At 40.0% G+C, this 21094-nt stretch overlaps 1 protein-coding gene across 3 annotated transcripts in view; it reads left to right on the top strand.

Moving 5' to 3' along the window:
- The window catches only part of kcnab1a (potassium voltage-gated channel subfamily A regulatory beta subunit 1a), a 137162-nt gene that overhangs the window by 89452 nt on the left and 26616 nt on the right, over nt 1-21094 (top strand). For all 3 annotated transcript variants that reach the window (XM_085245470.1, XM_085245472.1, XM_085245471.1), the window contains exon 2: nt 13328-13371. In XM_085245470.1, the coding sequence (XP_085101596.1) occupies nt 13328-13371 (44 nt within the window). The remainder of the gene's footprint in view (nt 1-13327; nt 13372-21094) is intronic.

The following is a 21094-nucleotide window of genomic DNA, read 5'->3' as shown; positions in this document are numbered from 1 at the left end:
GTGATAGAAATCATCAGTAAATTACAAGGTCTGCAAATACATAACGGTGGTGTGATCACAATTTTGTTGTTACTCCGAGTCGGTGAGATGGATATTTTATAGCAGCAAAAGCAGAGCGACATGTACGCAGAGATTCGATTTAAGTTGTTAAGTTTATAGAAGTGAAAGAAAAGTCGTCTGAAACACTAAAACATAAATTTCAGACACTTACAGCAGTGTACCCCTCTATCCCCATGCTCACAATGAAGCATCAGCCTCACCTGGCACAGCGCTGCACTGATCATCCACCTCATGTTTACAGATTTTAAATAATCGCTTTCTTTTTCATTGTTTTGTCAATACTTCAGAGGTTTGTGTGTAATTTGTTGTGATTTGGAAACTAAATTAAAAAAGAAAAGACTACCACGTTTGAAAGCTCATAATCAAAACGTGTGTGTGTGTGTGTGTGTGTGTGTGTGTGTGTGTGTGTGTGTGTGTGTGTGTGTGTGTGTCTGTCTGTCTTCTGGCTGATGCTGAAATCTGTGATTTTTAAAAAAAATTTTTTTAAACTTAGTAAAATGTTATTTGATTAATGTGGCACATTACAACGAGACAAGAAGCTTGCTGACATAATTTCTCTAGTAAATACACTGCTACTAATTCTGGGTCAGTTGGTCGGTCACTCTTTTTGTCTGCTCTTATTATCCACATCTTCATTTTCTCTCCCTCTGCGTGGAAATCCGTGTTCAACAACAGGAAAGAGACCTTTTTAATATAGTCACGATCGTAGTGCAGAATCTCAGAACAGTTAACAAAAGCATCACAACGAAACAGCCTTTAAGGTGTGTGTGTTTGTGTCTGTGCACGCCTGTGTGTATGCATGTGTGCCTCTCTGTGTGGGTACAGTGTTTGCTGAAGGAAAATGTGGGATCACTGAAAAATCTCATTTAGTGTTTGCTTTGTTTTGCCCCCAGGCTCTGAGTCATGTAGGACCACAGTTGAGGTTCGGGGAAATTAAACCAGAAAGATCTGTTGTTAGACACTTTGAAAAAAAATGGATTCATTTTGTTCTTCTCAAATAACAAATCCAAACAAATTTGCAGTTTTCTGAAACAGTGGGCATGTGTAAGTACGTGTATATTGATCTGCTTGTCTGAATGCCTGAAAAGTGAAGCAAATCCACTTTCTCTATTGGCCAGGAGAGGGTGAATCACCTGGCTTTGAAAAAGAAGTCCAGATTTATAGAAATGTATAGAAGAAGGGAAAACATCCCCTTCTAACTTGGTTTATGACCTCAGTGAACACTTCCCTCACGAGTTTATGGTCTCAGTTGGGAGTTTCAGTTCCTGTTACAGGAAATAGACAATAAAGCAAGCTATGATGGAGGGCTGCCTTGTAATTGATAAGTCATAAGGTGTTAGCCTGCCTTGTCCCTGGTTTTTCCATTAGAGCCCACTCTTGCTTGTCAAGTCTGGTTTCAAAATGATGGGAACATCTAAAATGCCAAATCCAAGGCTTCAAAATGACGTTTTTATATACAGTCTGTCATAAAATTGTACAATATTTCTGTTTCTGCGCTGCCAGAAATCAAAATATTGCAAACTAACAAGAAAATATATTTCAGTTCAGGATTTCATCAACAGTCTGTCCTTAGTTTTTACTTGAAGCTGCTGCAGATCCCCCCCCCCCCCCACAATATCATAATCTACTGCAAAAAGCCCCTCAAGAATAGTAGCGTGAAATATCTGCAGTCAGCACCTCTGAAAATTGAAGGGAAATTGATTTGCGCCTGCATGAGTGGGGTGCTGTTTTGGGATGATGGATATCAGCTTGGTTCAATATGGCAAAGGGAAAAATTATAGAACAACAGATGAGAGAATTACCTGACTCACCAACAGAGGCTCTGTAGCGGTATGGATCATGTTTTGTGGAAATTGCCTTTCTTTCCCCGAGATACTTTGGAAACCACTAACGCTGAACAAGAAGGCCACTTGACAACAACTAGATCAGAGACTTTGGCAGAATGATTCAGGCCTGAGTGATGAGTATCCTTGCCTACGCAGCCAGTCTGAGTCACTGCAGACACACACAGCGCTGTGCCCGGTTGTGTCCTTCTGCAACTGTTCTGCTGTGCCAGTAACGTGTACGCACAGTTAACGGTGCCTACTGATTTTTACCGGAATCCACACGTCTTTTCATTTCTCTCGCCCCTCGTGAGCAAACGTACAACAATAACACCATTACATCTGTGCATATATATTCCCGGCTCATTTCTGTAAGCGTGAAGCTAATTGTTGGTAATTTGCATTTTAAATATCTAACTTAATGCAGATTTGCCTCAAGAGAAAAATTAAGCATGTATGTATTTTTTTCATAACAAGGGGATCACTACAACTGCAATCCTTTTCCAACAGAGCTGAATAGATGGGAGTGTCTGATCCATTATAGCTCCTGGTGGTATTCCCCTATTGTGGGGGCTGAATTACAGTACACTGTAGGTCCTTTTATTATTTCCTTGTACAGCGAGCTGAACTCATTCCTCGTGTCCATGTTTCGCTTGTGTCAAATTTTCTTCCAGTTCTCAATCAGTTTCCCCTTGAAGTAGCTTACAGAGCATGCAGCATACCAAGAGCTTATCATATCCTCAAGTCATATTGTAGTGGAGAGAGTGGACCCCAAAAGTAGACTCAGATGATGGAAGTGATTAACAGAAAACAACTCTCCAATAACCAGCGAACATAGGAACAATGTTTATAAAGCCAAACCAGGGAAACTGGGAGATATTTGAGGAGGAGTCCTACAGATGATAAAAAAAACAATTGATAGTCCAAAGTCAAAAACGCAGGGTCAGACCCAGGACCATGATATCTTATGTTTCTGGGTCAGGACGTCCATTAAATCATGCCAGAAAAAGAGTTTGTATTTGTAAACTTAAAGAGTGGAAAGCATGGAGGTCTGGATGTTAGCGCTGTTGACTCACAGCAAGAAGGTCCGAGGTTTGAATCCACCATTTGCCTGGGGCTTTTCTGTGTGTCGTAGGCTCCCCGTGACTGTGTAGGTACTCTGACTTTCTCCCACAATCCAAAGACATGCAGTTAGTGGGGTTTGGTTAACTGCTCAATCTAAACTTCGCATAGGTGTGAATGTGTTGGGGACGGGCTGGCACCCGATCCAGGATCCTATTTGTATACATCTCTGTAGGTATATATGTATGGGCCAAAAGGGGAGCTGGGATAGGCCCCTCCCCCACCCCACAACCCTTAACTGGATGGACAGTTGGAACTTAAGGAGTGTTATTATAATGCACAGACATGCACTTATGTACACACAGGTGAAACCTTAAATTTCTTCACACTCACACAACTGTAAAGTTGTCCAAAGACTGATTGGCTGAACGTTCACCTCCTGCTGCTCCTATTAGTCGTATTATTTCGCCCTCATTGCTAGGTGAAAGCTTTTATATTGCTCCCATACACAGGCTGCTGCATTACTCTGTCTGTGTGCAGGCTTTAAGAGCTCCTCCCATTACCTTTTTACCCCACCCACTCAATGCTCAAGCTTTAACCGACATTGAATAACCCCACTGCTGAGACTGCTCCTTGGTGTGTGCACCAACATATGCCAACAACACGACACTGATCTATAGTGCACGGAAACATTTTCGCTCAGATGAACCCACTAGCAGGCACAACATGTGAGCTGATGCAAATGGATGTATAGACACACGCACATTTATGTATAGGGCACACGTGAGCATATTTCCACATAAAAACAGAATTAGCCTCTTTTTTCTGCAATAACGGGCATCGGTACGTTTTCCAATTGAGCTCCACAGTAGTAGACAATATTAGAAAGAAAAAATGAATTATTAATTTGTGTTAGAGCTGCAGCCTTAAGGACACTACATAACAGTAACATGGAGATCTGTGGTCACACATGTTGGTTGGTTTGTTCCTTTTCTGGGACAAAAGTATTAGAAGTTACAAATATTACTGTTTATTTCATAAAGGGTTTAATAAGGCTGTGGTTTAAGATATTAGTTCTCCAGTGGAGTAGTTTTTCACTCATTTTCAGTCTCGTCCTCCTACCTGACCATTTTCCTTTTTTTTATGTTAAACAACACGACACTGACCTATAAAAAGGGAACCTAATTCTTGGGGTGAACCATCTGTGGTTTGGGGCTGCATTTCAGCCAGTGGTGTTGGGGATCTTGTCAAAATTGATGGACTTACAATGCAGAAAAGTATCACCTGGAAGGCACATTGATCCCAAACACGCTGCCCTGCAGTGAAAGCATACTTGGATAGAAAAACACACAAAGGATTACGATCGGTCATGGATTGACCTCCTCAGAACCTCAGCGATATTGAACCAGTGTGGGGTCATCTGGTCAGAGATCAGAAAAAAAGGCAGAAAAATCCAAAGACGAGCTTTGAATGTCCTGCAAGAGGCCTGGAGAACTATTCCTGAAGACTGTTTAAGACAAGAGAGGTTGTGTAAGAGAGCTCAAGCTCTGGTGATAAATGAAGACTTTTAAGCTTGTTATACTGTATATGTACTGTATGTTTGCACATGTTTCAATGTCCCATTTTTCTAATCTAAAGAAATGAGATTGGCTCAAGATTTCTGCACACAGCTGAACAAACTTGTGTTCAGTTAGTCCCATAAAAGTGTGACATTTTCCTTCATTTATTGATTTGGTTCAGGAAAGTTTCATCTTTAAAATGAAGTCTTTTAATCTATCATTGCTCTCTTTGTGACAAGGAACCAGTTAAAATAGGCAACACAGTAAGTCCACACTGCGTGGTAATTATTTAAAGCGGTTTCTATTTAATCTCCACTGACATAATTAGCGCATATTAGTACTTTGCTTGCTTGTAAATGTGCATGTCACACACAAAGCTTATATAGTATCATACATTTTCATTTACTCTTCCTACTTGTATTTATTTATTCATATTTCAGTGTAGAAAAAAATAACTAACAGGACTTGGCCCAGTTACTCTTCATGGTGAAGCTAAGTCGGCAAAGATGAATCGAGGAGTTGGACAGATGGCGAGAACGCAAGAAAAAAACGATTCAGTTCCAGCTGTGACAAAAACAAAACAAAGGAGCACATACAGTACAGTATCTATCCCTATGTTCTGTTTTTTACATTTTCTACTTTGGCTTCACCGTTGAACATGTGATCGATAGTGACGCATGCAGTCAGAAGAAACGTGTAGCGAGTTAATGTTTAAAAGATGGTGGCACGTAAGTGGGAGGTGAAAGGAAAGTGAGAGGACAGCAACGATGTTGGTTTGTGTCAGAGGAGGAGGACTCATGGCAACAATGTGATTATACAGTATGCTTTTAAATGACTCACAACGCTGCATATTTTTAGTTTACATAGTTCAAACCGATCTTTTTCTCTACTGGCAAAACACTTTATTTATATATATGCATGTTTCTGTAATTACTTTGCTTCATCTAAATGTGTTTTAAATAAAATGTCTTATTTTTTGTTCTAATTTAATCTAGAATTAAATAACTGAGTAACAGAGAGGTGGAAACAAGGTCTGATCAATTTACTACATGGGACACAGCGGTGTCACCGCACCCCTGTATGTCTGTATGGGGGTGTGTTCTCTCTGGTACTCAGACTTCAGAGACAGGCATTTTAGGTTAACTGGTGATTGTAACTTGACTTTACAGTACTGCACAAAGTCTTGAGGTACCCCTTGTTTCATTATATTTTCTTTCCAGGGTTTTAAGACTTTTCAAAAGTGGTATTGAGCAATAGTTTTTTCCTTTTGGCGTTGGCTGCTTTTTCATTCATTTTCAGTCCATTCTTTATACCTGACATTTTCAGAGGTTTATTGTTTTGTTTGTTAAGACACTTCTCGATGATCTCTGAGAGATCTGAGAGATGAACCAGTCTACACAAAACAACCAACTTTGCAAATAAACTATTATAATTCTTGCATCTTGAGGCACTTGCTCTATGACAAAAACACAATGTATTTCCATTTTGTTGAATTTACAGCAAATGCCAAAGATAACACAGTTTGAGAGTTTGATTTCCTAACACTTAGCAAATCAACTTGCACACAACTTGGCATATCTCAGCACAGTATGCAATTTCTCCCATAGTCTGGCGGATATATTGACTATCGATTCTTTTTACAAGGGCTATTTATTTATTTGCCCATGAGAAAGTTTGCTAATAATGATGGAGCTAATAGAAGCAGTCAACAGAAAAAAAAATTATGGCGCTGTTTTAACAGCACCCTCTTCCATCTGCGAGCAAATGCACCCTCCTCAGAGTGTGCCCAAATGCAGCGATTAATTTACTCAAACTCATAACAGAAAGAAAGAAAGGAAGTAGCCTATGTTCAGAAAGTGTTCGGATAGTGGACACATACATGCCCATGCAAGGTAGTCATGTTTGAGCACAAGTGGCACACCGCTTCGGTTGCATCCTTGGGTTTACATCTTTCATCCAGTTTAAAGCCAAAGAAATCCCAAATTGACAACATTATTTTTTTGGGGGCAATTAGTTCATCCATATCTGGATCAGTCCGTGCATGATTACATTGCTCTGCCCATCATTTATTGGACTTAAGTTTGTTGGTTGGAAAGTTTTTACATATCGCCCAACCCTAGTCTCCCATGGAAATTTGAAAAAAATCAGGCAAAGACCTGACACAGGACCTGAGAAATACATTAGGCCCTCAAGATCTCCACCTACTGTTCACTGAAGCCTCATCAGAAATGGTCTCAGTGGCTGCCAAGAAACTATTCTTAATCAGGGAAACAGGGAGAAAAAGTTGATGTACACCAAATTACAGAAGATTTTTGTTCAAATTAATGAAAGTATGTATGAAGGAGCCATCTACAGCCTGGTGGAGGCTCTGTCATCGACTGGGGCTGCTAATCAGCCAGTGGTGTTGGAGATCTTTTCAAATTTTGTGTAATTTGGACACAGAAAACCAGTATGATATCCACATCCCATACTGTCTAAAAAGCATCTGATTGGAAACAGCTTCATTCTTCACTATGACAATTATCGCAAACACACCGCTAATGATGTGAAAGCATACCTGGATAGAAAAACACACAGTGGAACCCTATCAGTCATGGATTGGCCTCCCCAGAGTCCAGACCTCAGTGTCATTGAAGCAGAGTGGGATCATCTTGACTGAGGGCGGAACAAAAGGCAGCCAACAACCAAAGACGAGCTTTGAATGTCCTTCAAATGCTTGGAGAACTACTCCTGAAGACAAGAATAATGGAATAAATAAAGAATAAAGGTGGTCATATCAAATATTACACTGTATTTTCATATATGTTTCTCACATTTTAGTAAATCACTGCACCTTTCCCCCCATTTTTCTAAAAATATATAAGGAAGAGTGACTCAAGACATTTGCACAATACTGTAGGTGTGAGTTGGTTTGTCTCTCACTGTGTTTATCCCTGTGAGAGACTGGTGTCTTGACCAGGGTATAGCCTAGCTTTTTTCCGTAACCCTGAACTGGACAAGCTGTAAAAAAAAATGTACAAATGGAGATGAATGTGAAGGTCAGGGCATATGTGAGAATATGTGGAAAAATGACATGCAAAGGAGTTGATCTGAGTGCTGCAATATCTACAGATACAAGTACAAGAAACTAAAGCACTTAAACAGGGATGTCTCGATTAAGCGATGCCACAGACAAACAACGTATCCTGCCAGAATTAGTGTGATTACTGTAACATTGTAACCTACTTTATCCGGAGCTCAGGTGGCCTTTAGGCATGCATCCAGTGCCTCGTCGTCGTCCCCCCTCTCTCTCTGACACTCTCTTTCTGTCTCTCTTTCTCACAGACTGTTTTACACTCGATGGAGAAGTGTGTCAGCCAGTCTCTTGTGGCTCATTACTGTTTCTGCATATCACGAGAAGCAATTTGATTTTAATTTGCAATAGGGTTGCAAATGTGAAACTAATCTATTTAAAAGATCCATCCACAATATCATCAAACCAATGGTAGACCTGAAATTATTTTGTTAGACATCATCTAATAACAAGAGCAGATAGGCTGCCTCGTGATGCACTTTTTAAAATCAGTTGTACCTCAAAATAAAGTGTACAGTGTTTATTGATTTGGGTTTTAAAAGTGTTTCATGCACATGAATAAATAAAGAGAAAAAGGTGCAAACATTTCAACTAATATGAATTCGTAAAGTTTTGATAGGAAAGTATGAATTCGTTTTAAAGTGCTTTCCACCTGTTTTCAATATTTTTCACCAGTGGGCATCTTCCTGTAAGTACCAGCGGCTCAGAAAGGCAGTAGTTGCACCTTTGCTGAAGGATATCGGTGTTTTCACTGTAAATAAAAAAGTCCACATATATGCAGGCATATGTTGAACTGAAGAGCCAGATGTTCACAGTTATTTTCACACCGTGTATTTCAACACCAAAACTAGTTGGTTAGGTTTAGGAAGCGAAGTTAACTGGCATAGAGATTTTATATGCGCCTCTTCTCATAGACGTCTCCTACATCATCTGGGCAGCTTTCTGTTTGTCATTATGACAAATGATAACTGCCTACTCCACCCGCTGCAGCAGGGCATATTTATCGGTCGTTTACTTTCAAATTCAGGGAAATTTCCTGTCTGCCAGCTTTTATCTGCTATTTCGTCTAAAATAAATGAGTCCAGTCGTAGTAATAAATACAACCTGACTGGTGACAAACTTAGACACTGCCTCAGTCAACAGACATCTTAGTCATTATTATCATGACGGGATTAAAGCACAAGCAACACTGACACTAAAGTCTTTTGTCACATTTAGAGCATTCCCAATGCTTCCGGGCCAATTACACTCCGCTGTCTAGTAAAAACAAACTAATGTTAAAAATGCAGAGTTGAAATACAACCTATTTTTTCTTTCTTTTTTCCCGATTGCAGATCCTTTCACTACTATACTGGGAGAGGTAATCAGTGACAGATCTGTGATGAGGACTGCTGGCTTGCAGGAGAGAAACAGAGAGAGGCTGTTTTTGGCAGAAGAAGAGAGAGGATAATATTGCCTATAGTGCCGGGGGTATTAGAGAAAGTCATTACTGTCCATCATCAGGCAAATGAAGACATGTTTAAGCGGAGATGAATAGGCTCATTGTTGGGAAGGCTTGATAGATCTGTTGGGAAAAGTGACTGTGGGGGGGGGCAGGTTTCATATTTCAATAAATATTTGATGGGAAAGGATGGCTGTATTGGTTTGCATTAGCATGTGCGTGTTTGGTGGTGGTGGCTTGGTTATTTACGTCTGGCTGTAAATGGTTTCATAACTATGAAGAACCATTTGAAAGAAGCTTTTGACGTGGGGGAAATCACTTTCTTACTTCATCTATGGAGCATAGAGAGCAATCGTATTTTCTTCCTCTTTCAAACCTCCTCTCTGTCTCATCTAATATCATCATCACCGTCATTCCTTTATCCATCATGTAATTAAAGCCTCAGAAAGCTGAATGAGAGGACATATTGTGTCAGCTCACCAGGCCGCCTGACCTGATCTGAGAAGTTATGTGTTTTACTGGAGAAATACAAAAATTCTACAAAACATGCAGATTATTTTTTTTGTGCTTATTTTATATTCCCTGAGGTAAATTCAAGTAAGTTTGCAGCTTTGCTGTTATTTAGGAAAGTCAAAGTTTTATTCTGGAAACCTACTCTTTGTTTTAGGACGTTCAAATCATTTTGCACAATAGCTAGTGTACATGCAGTAGGGTGTTTATCTCATATCTCAGAACCAACCTATAGGATGTACTGGAGGCAGGAGTTTTGTCACAGGTATAATGGTAAATGTTATAGTAGAGATTTGTTAAGAGTCAAGTAGAAACGGATCATCTATCCATTCATTATTTTCCACTTATCCCAAGTCGAGTCACAGTGGCAGCCACATGTCCTTTCCCTCAGCCACATTTTCTAGATCCTCCTGCAGGATCCTGTAGACTTTATTCTTTTGGTCATTGCCCAGATTAACGTTCGGACATAGATGAACTGGTACATCGGAAGCTTTCCCTTCAGTTCAGTTGTCTCTTAACCACAACAGTCTGGTACACTGCCCGCAATACTGCTGACACTGCACCAACTGGTCCACCCCACACTACACCTTCCCGTTAATCTTGTTGTGACAGCCTCTGCTCTTGAATCCAGAAGTATTTCACCGAGAACAATGGCCTCAGACTTGGAGGTGTTGACTGTCACCCCAACTGTTCCACAATTAAAACTGGAAACAAGGCTGTCTGGCTGTCGGTCATTGCGTGACTTATATGGTTTGTTTTGTAGTTCAGAGTTTTGTAGTTTTGAGTTTTCTTTAGAGTTTTTCAGGTCAGACTATCAGACATTATATACTGCAGTGTTTTAGGATGGCTCCACATTACAAACATAGCCCATCATCATTACATTTGCTGCACAAATGCTCTGTCTAAATGAATTGGTGGCTTCTTTATTAGTCATCATGGAGGGCAGTTTTTTGCTTTGCTAGTTCTTTGTTGGTAGATGTATGCTCTGTTTTGGCTCAAACAAAGCTTTTCTCTTTAGACCTTAAATAGAGTGCACCTGCATTATCATCGCTCATGGTCGTGGCCAGGAAACAGAGGCATCATCATTAATCGTCAGCAGGGGCATCCACTGACTGACTCAGCACCTCTAGTTTCTATGATCTAAATTCAAATATTGCCCTGAATAAAGGCCTTAACTTTGGGCTTTTTATAAATATCCTCATTTTTTCTATAACTGGAAGCTACACATTTCTATACATTTTCTAAATTGCTTTCCTGTTCTGGGTCACTGGGAGGGCTAAAGCCTGAGTCTGTGAAGATCAGGTGAAAGACTGCAAAATGCAGCTTCCAGTCATTTGCAGAAAAAGTTCTGGTCATATTTACAGTACAGACGCGTACTTAAATACGGTTTTCTGACCATAGTATTAAGAAACTTCAGTGGATGAACTTTGGCTTTGTATGGAAATCATAAACAGGTAAAAGGCGAAGAAGCAGATTCTAACCATATTTCACTATTAAAGGATAATAAAAGTGTAGTAATACAATAAAAACATAATTTATAATAACTTTTTGTTGCTGTTTACAGAGTAAAAGTAGCTCCTGTTACGTGTTGTTCAAGAGCACCTTGTTCTTAATGTCCTTTTTGGATATTTTACAGGTGTCAGAGGATTTGATGCATCATCTAAAACAGATTTTTATGCCTGATTTAGTATTCTGATACAAGGGTCTCATTGGTAATGAAAAACTTAAGTAGTTTTGACAGGTGGGCCAAAATGAAAGATGCTGACAGCTGTGAATAATGCACTGCCCAATCCATAAAAATCTGCAAACCTGATGCTGTAGTGAGGCCATGATGTGTTTTAATGTAAACTTGGTTGGATTAAATTTTTTGTTTTTATTTTTTTTTACATAAACTTTCAATGAATAAATAGATAAAATGTTACATTTAGATAAAATCCACTTTATCAGCACTTTTAAGTTCTTGTATGTTGTCTGTATGGACTTGCAGTACAGGTGGTCAGAGACTTCAGTAGGAAAGATAAAAGGGATTAAGGAAGTTTTCGATATTTTCATTGTCCTGTGTGTGTGTGTGTCCTGCTTTAGGGGTTTAAAGAGTTGTGCATGCTTTCATCACAACTTTTATACAGAGCGTACAGCAGCATGATGAACAGTGGTTCCTTTTTTGGGCTTTCAACTTTTCAGGCTGCAGAACGAACGATAAGAAGTTTTTATATAAAAATGATGACGTAGATTACAATTCCAGGTCAATTATATACTATCCTCTAAAACTACAGTGCTGTAGCAAGTACAAAAGTGCAAGCACAACATATTGTAACAGCTTCCCCCAGGAAAATCATTCACGTGTGTGTTGCCTACAGGCTGATGAATTGGAGCGGCTGTTTTATCCCTGCACCTGCTTAAACCCCAGAAGTCAGTATTAAAAGTGTGCTATGAGTATGTGTGTTGGTTGGTGTGCATTTGCATTATTATGTCCAATGGTGACTTTATCTTGATCACACACTAATCCATGGGGACACCGTGGGGTGAGAAATCTAGGTCCCCGGTGAATATTCAACTTGTATATCTGGATATGGAGGACAACAGTTTGGTTGATTAAGGAATTTAACAGAGGGCAGCTTATGTTCATGACTACCATCACTGCAACTAATTTACTTTAATCTTCTTCACATATTTTACCAATCAGATTTGTCAGCTGGGCACAAACACAGCTTCAAAAAATTTAGATAATGTTGGTAGGTGCCCACTAGATGTTTAGGGTGGAATCATTAGTTCCCATATCAGCCCTAGAAATGTGCAACTTTTACATTTACTCATCTTTGTGCTGTCCCTAAAAGAATAATTAATGCAGAGATTATTGTTATTAATATTTAGTTTTTATGTGTATTTATTCAGTCCAGTGGTTTTTTTAATGCTAAACAGAGCAAATGTCTTGAGATACTCTGCACACTGTTATCAGCGTGTCTTTGATTTGGTGGGTTAATAAGGTTGCAGGCAGCATGCTGATTTGTGCCATAAGAGGACGGTCTTATTACTTTTATACTAAAGGGATGCAAAACATACTCTGCAAGATGTATGTTAATGACATCACTAATGAGGCTATTAGAGCTCATCAATAGTAAACACACACACACAGTTTTGACACCTTTACGATCTTTCTTCAACCTTTCATGTGTGCAAATAATCCTCACTGCTAGATGCATCTTGTTTGCACCGGTGTAGTTTTCTATTACTCTGCCAACCTGCTTTAACCCGTGTCTCTCTCTTCATCACACTGTTATTAATAACCGTGTGATTTTCTCCTCCCTGCGGATGGAAACATAATATCAAAGGGCAGCTAACCATTTTAATCAGCTTCATCATCATCTCCACCTCCTATACATCCATGCAGGTTGTATAGGAGGATTACCTGGAGACCTGGATGAGTGAAATTCATTTTAACTTTTCACAGAGAAATCAGGAAGAGAAGTGTACTGTCAAACTGTCATGTGATTATGTCAAGCAAAGCCAAATTCAGAGTCTTGTAAAAAAAAAAGACCAGCTTGTTAGTCTCCAGACTGTCAGTCTGCTTGACGTTTTGCTGCATACACAGGTTAATATCAACTACAGGTGAAAATGCCTGTAAGCAGACACTGTTGAAGGTAAAGTTTGTAATCGGTCAGATTAACAAATGAGTCTCGTCTTTAAAATATTATCCACATCACCAAACATGATGCAGATCATGTTTGGTGATGTGTTCATTCCGCCGAGGTGTTTGTATTTTATCGAGACCTGACACATTTCTTTTTTCCTATTTATGCAGGAACCTTGGAAAGTCCGGACTCAGAGTATCTTGCTTAGGACTGGGTGAGTAGACTTCACTCTGCTTCACTGCCCCGCTTCTCCACATCGTCCCAAACTCAGAATGATCAGTGAATTGAGCGGTTAGGTTTGACCTTTTTTCTCATAAACTAACAAACACTACTGTTGCAACTATGCACATACTAGACCAAATCACTGAGTGTCTAATCAGGTCATAGAGATGCTGTTCTGTGTAGGCTGATGGTAAAATTTCCTTACTTTGCTCTTAGGTTCAATGTAGTCCCACACAAAACCAGTGGCCTGCATTCCTATTTCTGTCACCATGTAGAGCTCTTAAAACAACAGAAGAACCTTTTTTTTAGGTATACACAAAAATATAACAAAATGTTTTCTACATCTTGTATCGGTTGAACTCCGAGGAGGACTCCTGTTGCTGAAACACAGAGTTGGCTAAATAAAAAGCAACAGCAGCCTGGAGTATATAACCCCTAAATCATAAGACAAACAGTATAGCTATAGTTTTACCAGTGAAGAGAAACTGTATGTAGGCCTGCAAGATAAATGGACACAACTGTGACATAAGCATAACTGTAAAAGAGAACAAATACAGAAGCTGAATTAACCTAAAAATTGAACTCTTGGTAAGAAAACGGTGAGTTTGCTGCTTTGATTTATGGCTTGACTTCCATTGATTGGAAGGATTTTGATTCGTGGCCCACTCTTCCAATTTATTTTTGATGCTTTGATAAATACTGTAGTGGTTTACACATTCAACTAATGAAGATTTCCAGTTCAATCCTGGGAAGAGACACAAATCCATTTGGGGGTTATGTGAGGAAAGGCATCCAGCGTAAAAGTCTTCCAGATCACACACATGGAGCTGCTCGCTGTGGAAAAGAAGAGAGCAACTCAACTATCATCTAATATAATATTAGTGTTAATGTGGAGTTTTTTTTTCATTTCTTACAAGAAAAATATATACTCTAGTTTATTTGCTAAACATTTGTCCAGCTTGAATGCCAACCCACGTATTTAAACACATAATATATTTAATTTCAGTCCAGCTTTTGAAGTTATAGAGAAACTAGAGATCATTACCAACTCAGATTCACAGAAGCTAAAATATTTATTATTTTTTCCTGTCCAATTTTTTTGTGGAAGTCCTCTGATATTGCACACACTGATCCAATCGTAGTCGCTGCACCATCATTTATAAATAAGTCATGTATATTCTCATGAGTCCTTCTCCACCACTAACATCCTACCAGTTAGAAAGGGAAACTTGGGTTTGTTTAAAGCTAAGGGCCGTGCAAATAAAACTACATATAATGATGAAATGCCTTAATCGTCTTTAGTGTACCTATCAGAAACATTTTTGCAGAGGTGAATATAAATTGATGGCATGTGCAACAGGAAAATAGTTTGTAACAGTTTGACAATAGTTAAGGAGTACTGGTGGCTCTTACTCTTAAGGTGGTCAAGCAGCGATCATCAACAAAATCATATCAAAACTTACAGTGTGTTTTCTAGAGTAGTAGTAGATACAAGGTGTGATCGAAAAGTTCTGGGATCAGGTGCATCAAAATCGATCTGTACCTGATTTAAGTTTGGCCGATCTCCCAGTAAATCACGAGCAAGCCTAGCTTTCAGCAGGGCTGCTATTTTCAGCTCATCTGGCTGAAGGAGTGATGACCTCAAGGGTTGCTACTCCTTTAGTCCCGGTCAGATTTTATTGAAACTTGCACACAATGTTCTTCTAATGGTTTTTCATCTAAACTGTGCTCAGATCAAGGTCACATTTTTCATTTTGCAGTCAATAATTTGTGAATTGTGGTGGATTCAGGGCCAGATGAGCTCCTACATCATTAATGTTCCGGTTAGATTGCTTCCTGTCCCATTCTGACCACCGCTGTGCACTCAAAGCTTCAGCAGAGAGCAAACACCTGGCCTGAATTACTCTTGGACATTCATGTCTGGTGATGAAGGCTGCATCTTCATCTGTGAGTGAGCAGCTTTTTTAGCATTTTAAACACACTTTGTAGAGAGTTTTCTTTACCTGCGTTCGTTATGTTTTTGACACACTGATGTTGTTCCTTAACTATTTGTCAGTTGTCCCGACTTCTCATGTTCATAAAAAGTGCTGCCGATCTCAGAGACGTCAAGTCGACCCAATTTGCTTTCTTGATTCCATTTTCCAGCTGTACCTTCACAGCCTAAACTGCACGTCTGGTTCAAGACACTGGCTAATTTTAGCCTTACGATACATGCACCACTTGTGATGCTTGATTGACATGAAACAACACTGAATGAAACAGTTTCTAGGTTATTTGAGACGATTCCACTCAAAATGTACTGTGGGTATTTTTACTTCACTTGGATATTTCCCGATAGAGATTGCAGGAGGAAAGTTTCTCTGTGCTCGTGTCTCGGGTTAATATAGATCCATAAGGCATTAATTTTTCTCATGGACTTTTTTCTCTCCTTTCACCCGAGCTGGTTGAGGCAGACTGCCACCCACCCAGAGTGTGAGGTCTCTGCTTATTACATTTTTTTCTCCCAAACACTTTCTTAAAGGGATCATTAGATTTTAACTAAAGCAATCAAGATGTAATTGAAGACTTTCTGTTTTAATTCAAGGGCTTTAACAAAAGTGTTGCATTAACTGTTTAAGAATTACAGTTAATGCAATAGCAGAAATTCATCAAAGCAGAATTCATCAGTCAGAATCTGATGTTTAAAACAAGCATTAGGTATTCAACTGTTGTAGGTTTAGCTGCTGAGGTTTATCATGTGATGCCACGTGCCCATTAGTCAAGAATGTGGCCAATATGGTGGTTTTTGTCTGTCACTGGATAAAATCTGTCGCAAAGAAGGTTGCTGCATCAAAAACCTCTTAGATCTTGCTTTGGTTGCAGGAAATTGTCATAGTTGTCTGTAGTTTCTCATGTATCTGTAAATACCCACTAATTTTTAGCCCAGCGGTAGTAAAATTTGAGAAAGTTCATTGCAAAGTGGAAGTGGGATAGGTTCACCTTCAGAGTAAAAGTTGCACGTTTGAAACATGTTGGATGCGGCGCTTAGGCACAGCTGTTACATTTTTTTGCTTTTTCTACTTTGCATTGTCTGTTTCACAGTTTCGCTACAGCTCCCAAAGTAGCTGGAGGGTGATTAATTTGGTGGCTGCGACATGCTAGCTACCAATGCAATCACGTGGAGGATTTTGTCAGCCGGCTGGGGAATACTCTTTTTCCCCTGGTGTCAAGTGGTTTCCAGATGGTCACAGACGACTCTCTAGGCTTGTGGAACTGGAGCCTCATTCACTTGATCCTACATTGTCGCCATGGTTGTCGTACATTCAAAATGGCGGATGAGTTAACGTGGCTAGTGGTCACGTTTCTGCAAAACCTCAAACCTTTTGTTGAGTGACAAAAATTACTGCAAAGGCTAAATCAGATGTGTAAGTTTTTGAAGCATCATTAAAAAGTATCTCATGCCATTCATACTGTATATTAAGAGGTGTTTATGTGTAGTATACTATGTATATACTATACAAACATGCACCACCTTTAATTTTAAGGTGACACAGCTTGCTGAATGGATTTCTTAATAAATATGCAGCTGACACAAAATTATTTTCCAGGGACGCCTTTGCGTGCAATGCAGAACTTTTACTTGTGTGGCTGTAAGGTTTGGCTCCTCCTCAGGACGATGCTGAGGGCTGCTGCCTCAGGTGGTTCATGGAAGATTGAGATGTCTGATTCAAACTGGCTGAAATCCACAGTGCAGAAAAGGTCAGCATAATGCTAGCTACCTGCCACACGCTGCGCGCAGGCCAGACATGATGCTGGCAGGGGAGGGGGGGGAAGAGAGACGGCAAAGGGCAGGATGCTAAATTGTGTTTCATTGTCACACTTGATGGTAGAGAAAATAGATGAGGATGTAATGGGTGTACGCTGTGAGAGACTTGTCTGTAGCTATTCTCTGTCATGGTCCTGGGCCATGTGGGCCCAGTATTAGTTTTCATGTATTTTTGTATTTTGTTCTTTATTTAGGCCATGCTTCCTGGGTTGATCTGTTACGTTGTTCCTTATGTGTTTTCCCTTCGTGACTCTTACCCCCTGTGTGCCCCTCTGTGTATTTATGAGCCCTCGTCTCTCTTTGTGCTTTATTCTATGTTTTCCCCAGCCCGTTATGTCTGCGTTCTCCCCGTGCTCTCTCTCCTCCTGTCTGAACCTCTGTGCCTGTACCCGTCAGCGTTATGTTCACCCCGCCCTGTCTCGTTATGGTTATCTGTGTCACCTGTGTTCCCCGTGTGTTCCCACTTTCCTCGTTAACCCTCTGTGTATTTCTGTCTGCGTCTTCCTCTGTTCGGCGTCGCGTTCTCCCTCATGTTGTGTGTGTTCCTCCCTGTGTTTCTTGGCGAGCTTTGTATTTAGTTTTCCCAGTTTAGTTTTGTATTTCCTACGTTCTGCCGTGCCAGCATTAAAGCTGTGTTCTTTAAGTTTATCCCCGTGTCTGTGAGTCTGCATCTTGGGTCCTTCTCCTGCCTGCCACACAACGAACCATGACATTCTCATAGCTCTACTGTACTGTCAGACCAAAGTTCATCAGAACAAAATATGATGACACACTCAGTCAGTCATGTTAAATCATGGCTGTCAGTTTGCGAAGTTATGACGATGCCATGGGGGATACACAGACTTTTGTGAACATGTGATTTAAGCAGTTGAAAATGTTTTCCCACCTGTTTACTGGCAAATCCTGAGATCTCATCAGTTTTAAACTGTAAATAATCCTGGTTTTCACACTGAGACATTAGATCCATACAGATGAGTTAATCACGTCAGTTTCAGTGATTCAGTGATTTTATCTTTGCTGCACTCTTAACCAAGGACCCTGCTTTTAAAAGTTAGAAACTGCTCAACTTGGCCAAAAAGAAGTGTGTTTTAGATAAAGCGTCCAAGAGTTATGTAACAACAAAGGAGCAAATTGACCTTGACACGGAGTGGCTGACTTCACACTGAGCTACTGCAAAAATAATGACTGCTGCTGTGTTTAAGATTCAGAGCAACACTGCTGAGGTGCACTTAAACAAAAGAGGAGAAAAGCAACATTTTCGATATATTTAAGGTGTAATTGCAGTACTGCAAATAAAACATAAATAATAAAGTAGAACAATTTCAGTTTCCATTACTAGGATAGATCACTATTATATTCAATTTGCTGAGGTTATTTTTTTCAGATAAACTTTACAATTAATTCAAATATTTGGAAAAAGTGTCATTGTCACCAAAATCAGGTTGTGTTAACGTTTAATGCAGATATTTGATTAAGAACATGATTTTTTTTGTAACTGAGGGATTCGATTAAGAACACTTAGCATAGCTTGTTTCCAAGCTGTTACCTTGTGCTTACTCAAAATGTAAAAGATAACCTGCACCACAGATGAATTAGCATTCCCAACAAGTCCAATTCCCAGGGACACAGTGCAGTTTGGAGGGAGAGCTGAGAAGACAAGAACGAGGAAAGTCAAGAAAAAAAGAGGAAAACAAACAACATAACTGCTAACTGTCTTTGTTTAGCAGTTTTGCCCTTGCTCTGCCAGTCTCCATCGCTCACTGTCTTTATCTCTGTGGACCGCGCTTCTTCCCTCCTCATCTCCAATCCTTTCTCCATCCAAACTCTATTTTAACACTAGAAGGATGTAGAAGGATGAAATCTGGAGTGTGCAGTGAGAGCGTTTAATGACATGTGCGTATGTTTCTGTGCAAATCTTTTAGGCACTTTTTAATCCAAAATGTGACAAATGAAATGTTAGCTCATCCGGACAATGAGCTAATGAGCATGGTAAGGTGTCCACATTTCTGTCTACAGTTGTCAAGAAATAACTACATAACATTATAACATTATGACCACAGACAGGTGAAGGGAATGACACTGATTGTATCTCCATCATAGCACCTGTTAGTGGCTGGGCTATATTATGGAGCAAGGGAACATCTTGTCCTCAAAGTTGTGTTGGAAGCAGTAAAAATGGACGAGCGCACGGATTTGAGCGAGTTTGACAAAAGGCCATATTGTGATGGCTAGATGACTGGGTCGACTGGGTCAGCGCATCTCCAAACTGCAGCTCTTGTGGGGGATTACTGGTCTGCAGTGGTCAGCATCTATCAAAAGCGGTCAAAGGAAGAACCGTGGTGAACCAGCAACAGGGTCACGGGTGGCCAAGGTTAATTGATCTGCATGGTGAGCAAAGGCTGGCCCGTGTGGTCAGATCCAACAGACGAGCTGCTGTAGCTCACATTGCCAAAAAGGTTTATGCTAATTCTGATGGAAAGGTGTCAGAATGCACAGTCTGTCGCTGTTTGTTGTGCATGCGGCTGCATAGCCACAGAGCATTCAGAGTGCCCATGCTGACATCTGTTCAGCACTGGATCATGAAACAGTGGAAGAAGTTGGCCTGGTTTGATGAACCATGTTTTCTTTCACATCACTTGAATAGCTGGGTGAGTGTTACCTCTTCCCAGAGCTCAGTCCAATCCATGGAGGCCCCACCTCGCAGCTTAAAGGACCTGCTGCTGACATCATCCTGATACCACAGCACACCTTCAGAGGAATGGAGTCCACGACTCGACGGGTCAGGGCTGTTTTGGCAAGTGCAAAGATTTGAACAAGTTTGTTTCACAGCACTTTACTGATAAGTGTAAGATTTAAAAGTGCCTTAAAAGTACTCCACGGTATTGGTCATCATAAAATATATTTGGATCTTAGATATACTTAATCATTAAAAATAATTATTCTCTCAGAACACTCATAAAAGGCATAAAGGTTCATGATTTGGATTTTCATGAAGACAGGAAACTCCAGTTATTTAGAAATTGTTCTGCAGTCCTCAGTTTAAGTTTGCTCAGTCTAGCTGACACACACTAGTGTGCAGGGACATTTCTGTTGCAGTCCTATTCAAGTTCTAAAGAACTGAATTGAAACTCAGCACGAGTATGCAGAAGCTCTGTGCCTGTGCAGTTACAGCAGGCAGTGCAATGATCACACCACCAAACAAAGCTCACTTTGCAGTGTTTTCAGATTAATCTGTCTTTTAACGACGTGCAAACAAGTGGGAAAAAACTGTTTATTAATCCAACACTACTCAGCGAGTTCTGCCTCCTATTTTTCCTGGCAGCCTTCCACAATAAGAAACTGTTTACACACTCTCACTGAAGCTGACAGTTAAATATAATCTGTTTATTAGTATCTGAAGCTCAGTTTAATCAGTTATTTCCATCCCACTAACAATTAATCAACCTCTTCCACATTCAGTCAAAGCCTAATGTCATGTTAGCTCAATTTATTTTCATATGAAACTGAAAAAGTCACAGACCGTGTAACGACTGTCTGCAAATGTAAAAACCTCTCACCAGTTAATGGAAAATGAATAGATTTTTAAAAAAAAGGTGATTATCACAAGTGAGAGACCTGGAGGCTGGATTAACTGATAGGTGATTAGTGAATTCATCGCGTCCTCTCAGTGTTGGCTGTCTGCTGCTGCAGATAAACCATTATCTCTTCAGTCAGTGAGAAAGCTAACAGAGTGCCTATAGGGGTCTGCAGTGGCCTCACTATGCTGTCAACACACACTGGCTCCAGCAGTGCTGATTGGTTGTGGAACATGGAAAACAGAGTGTTTGTGGAAACCTATTTTTAGTTGCTGACAAAACCAAAAATAAAGTCGATGCAGAATTCATGATCAGCATTATTTGAGTCTTCAGCA

Source organism: Mchenga conophoros, linkage group LG14, assembly GCF_057382185.1.
Source record: "Mchenga conophoros isolate Kocher_MC1m ecotype Shallow Benthic linkage group LG14, M_conophoros_male_GT1.1, whole genome shotgun sequence".
Taxonomy (NCBI): domain Eukaryota; kingdom Metazoa; phylum Chordata; class Actinopteri; order Cichliformes; family Cichlidae; genus Mchenga; species Mchenga conophoros.
This window is presented reverse-complemented; position numbering and strand designations above follow the sequence as displayed.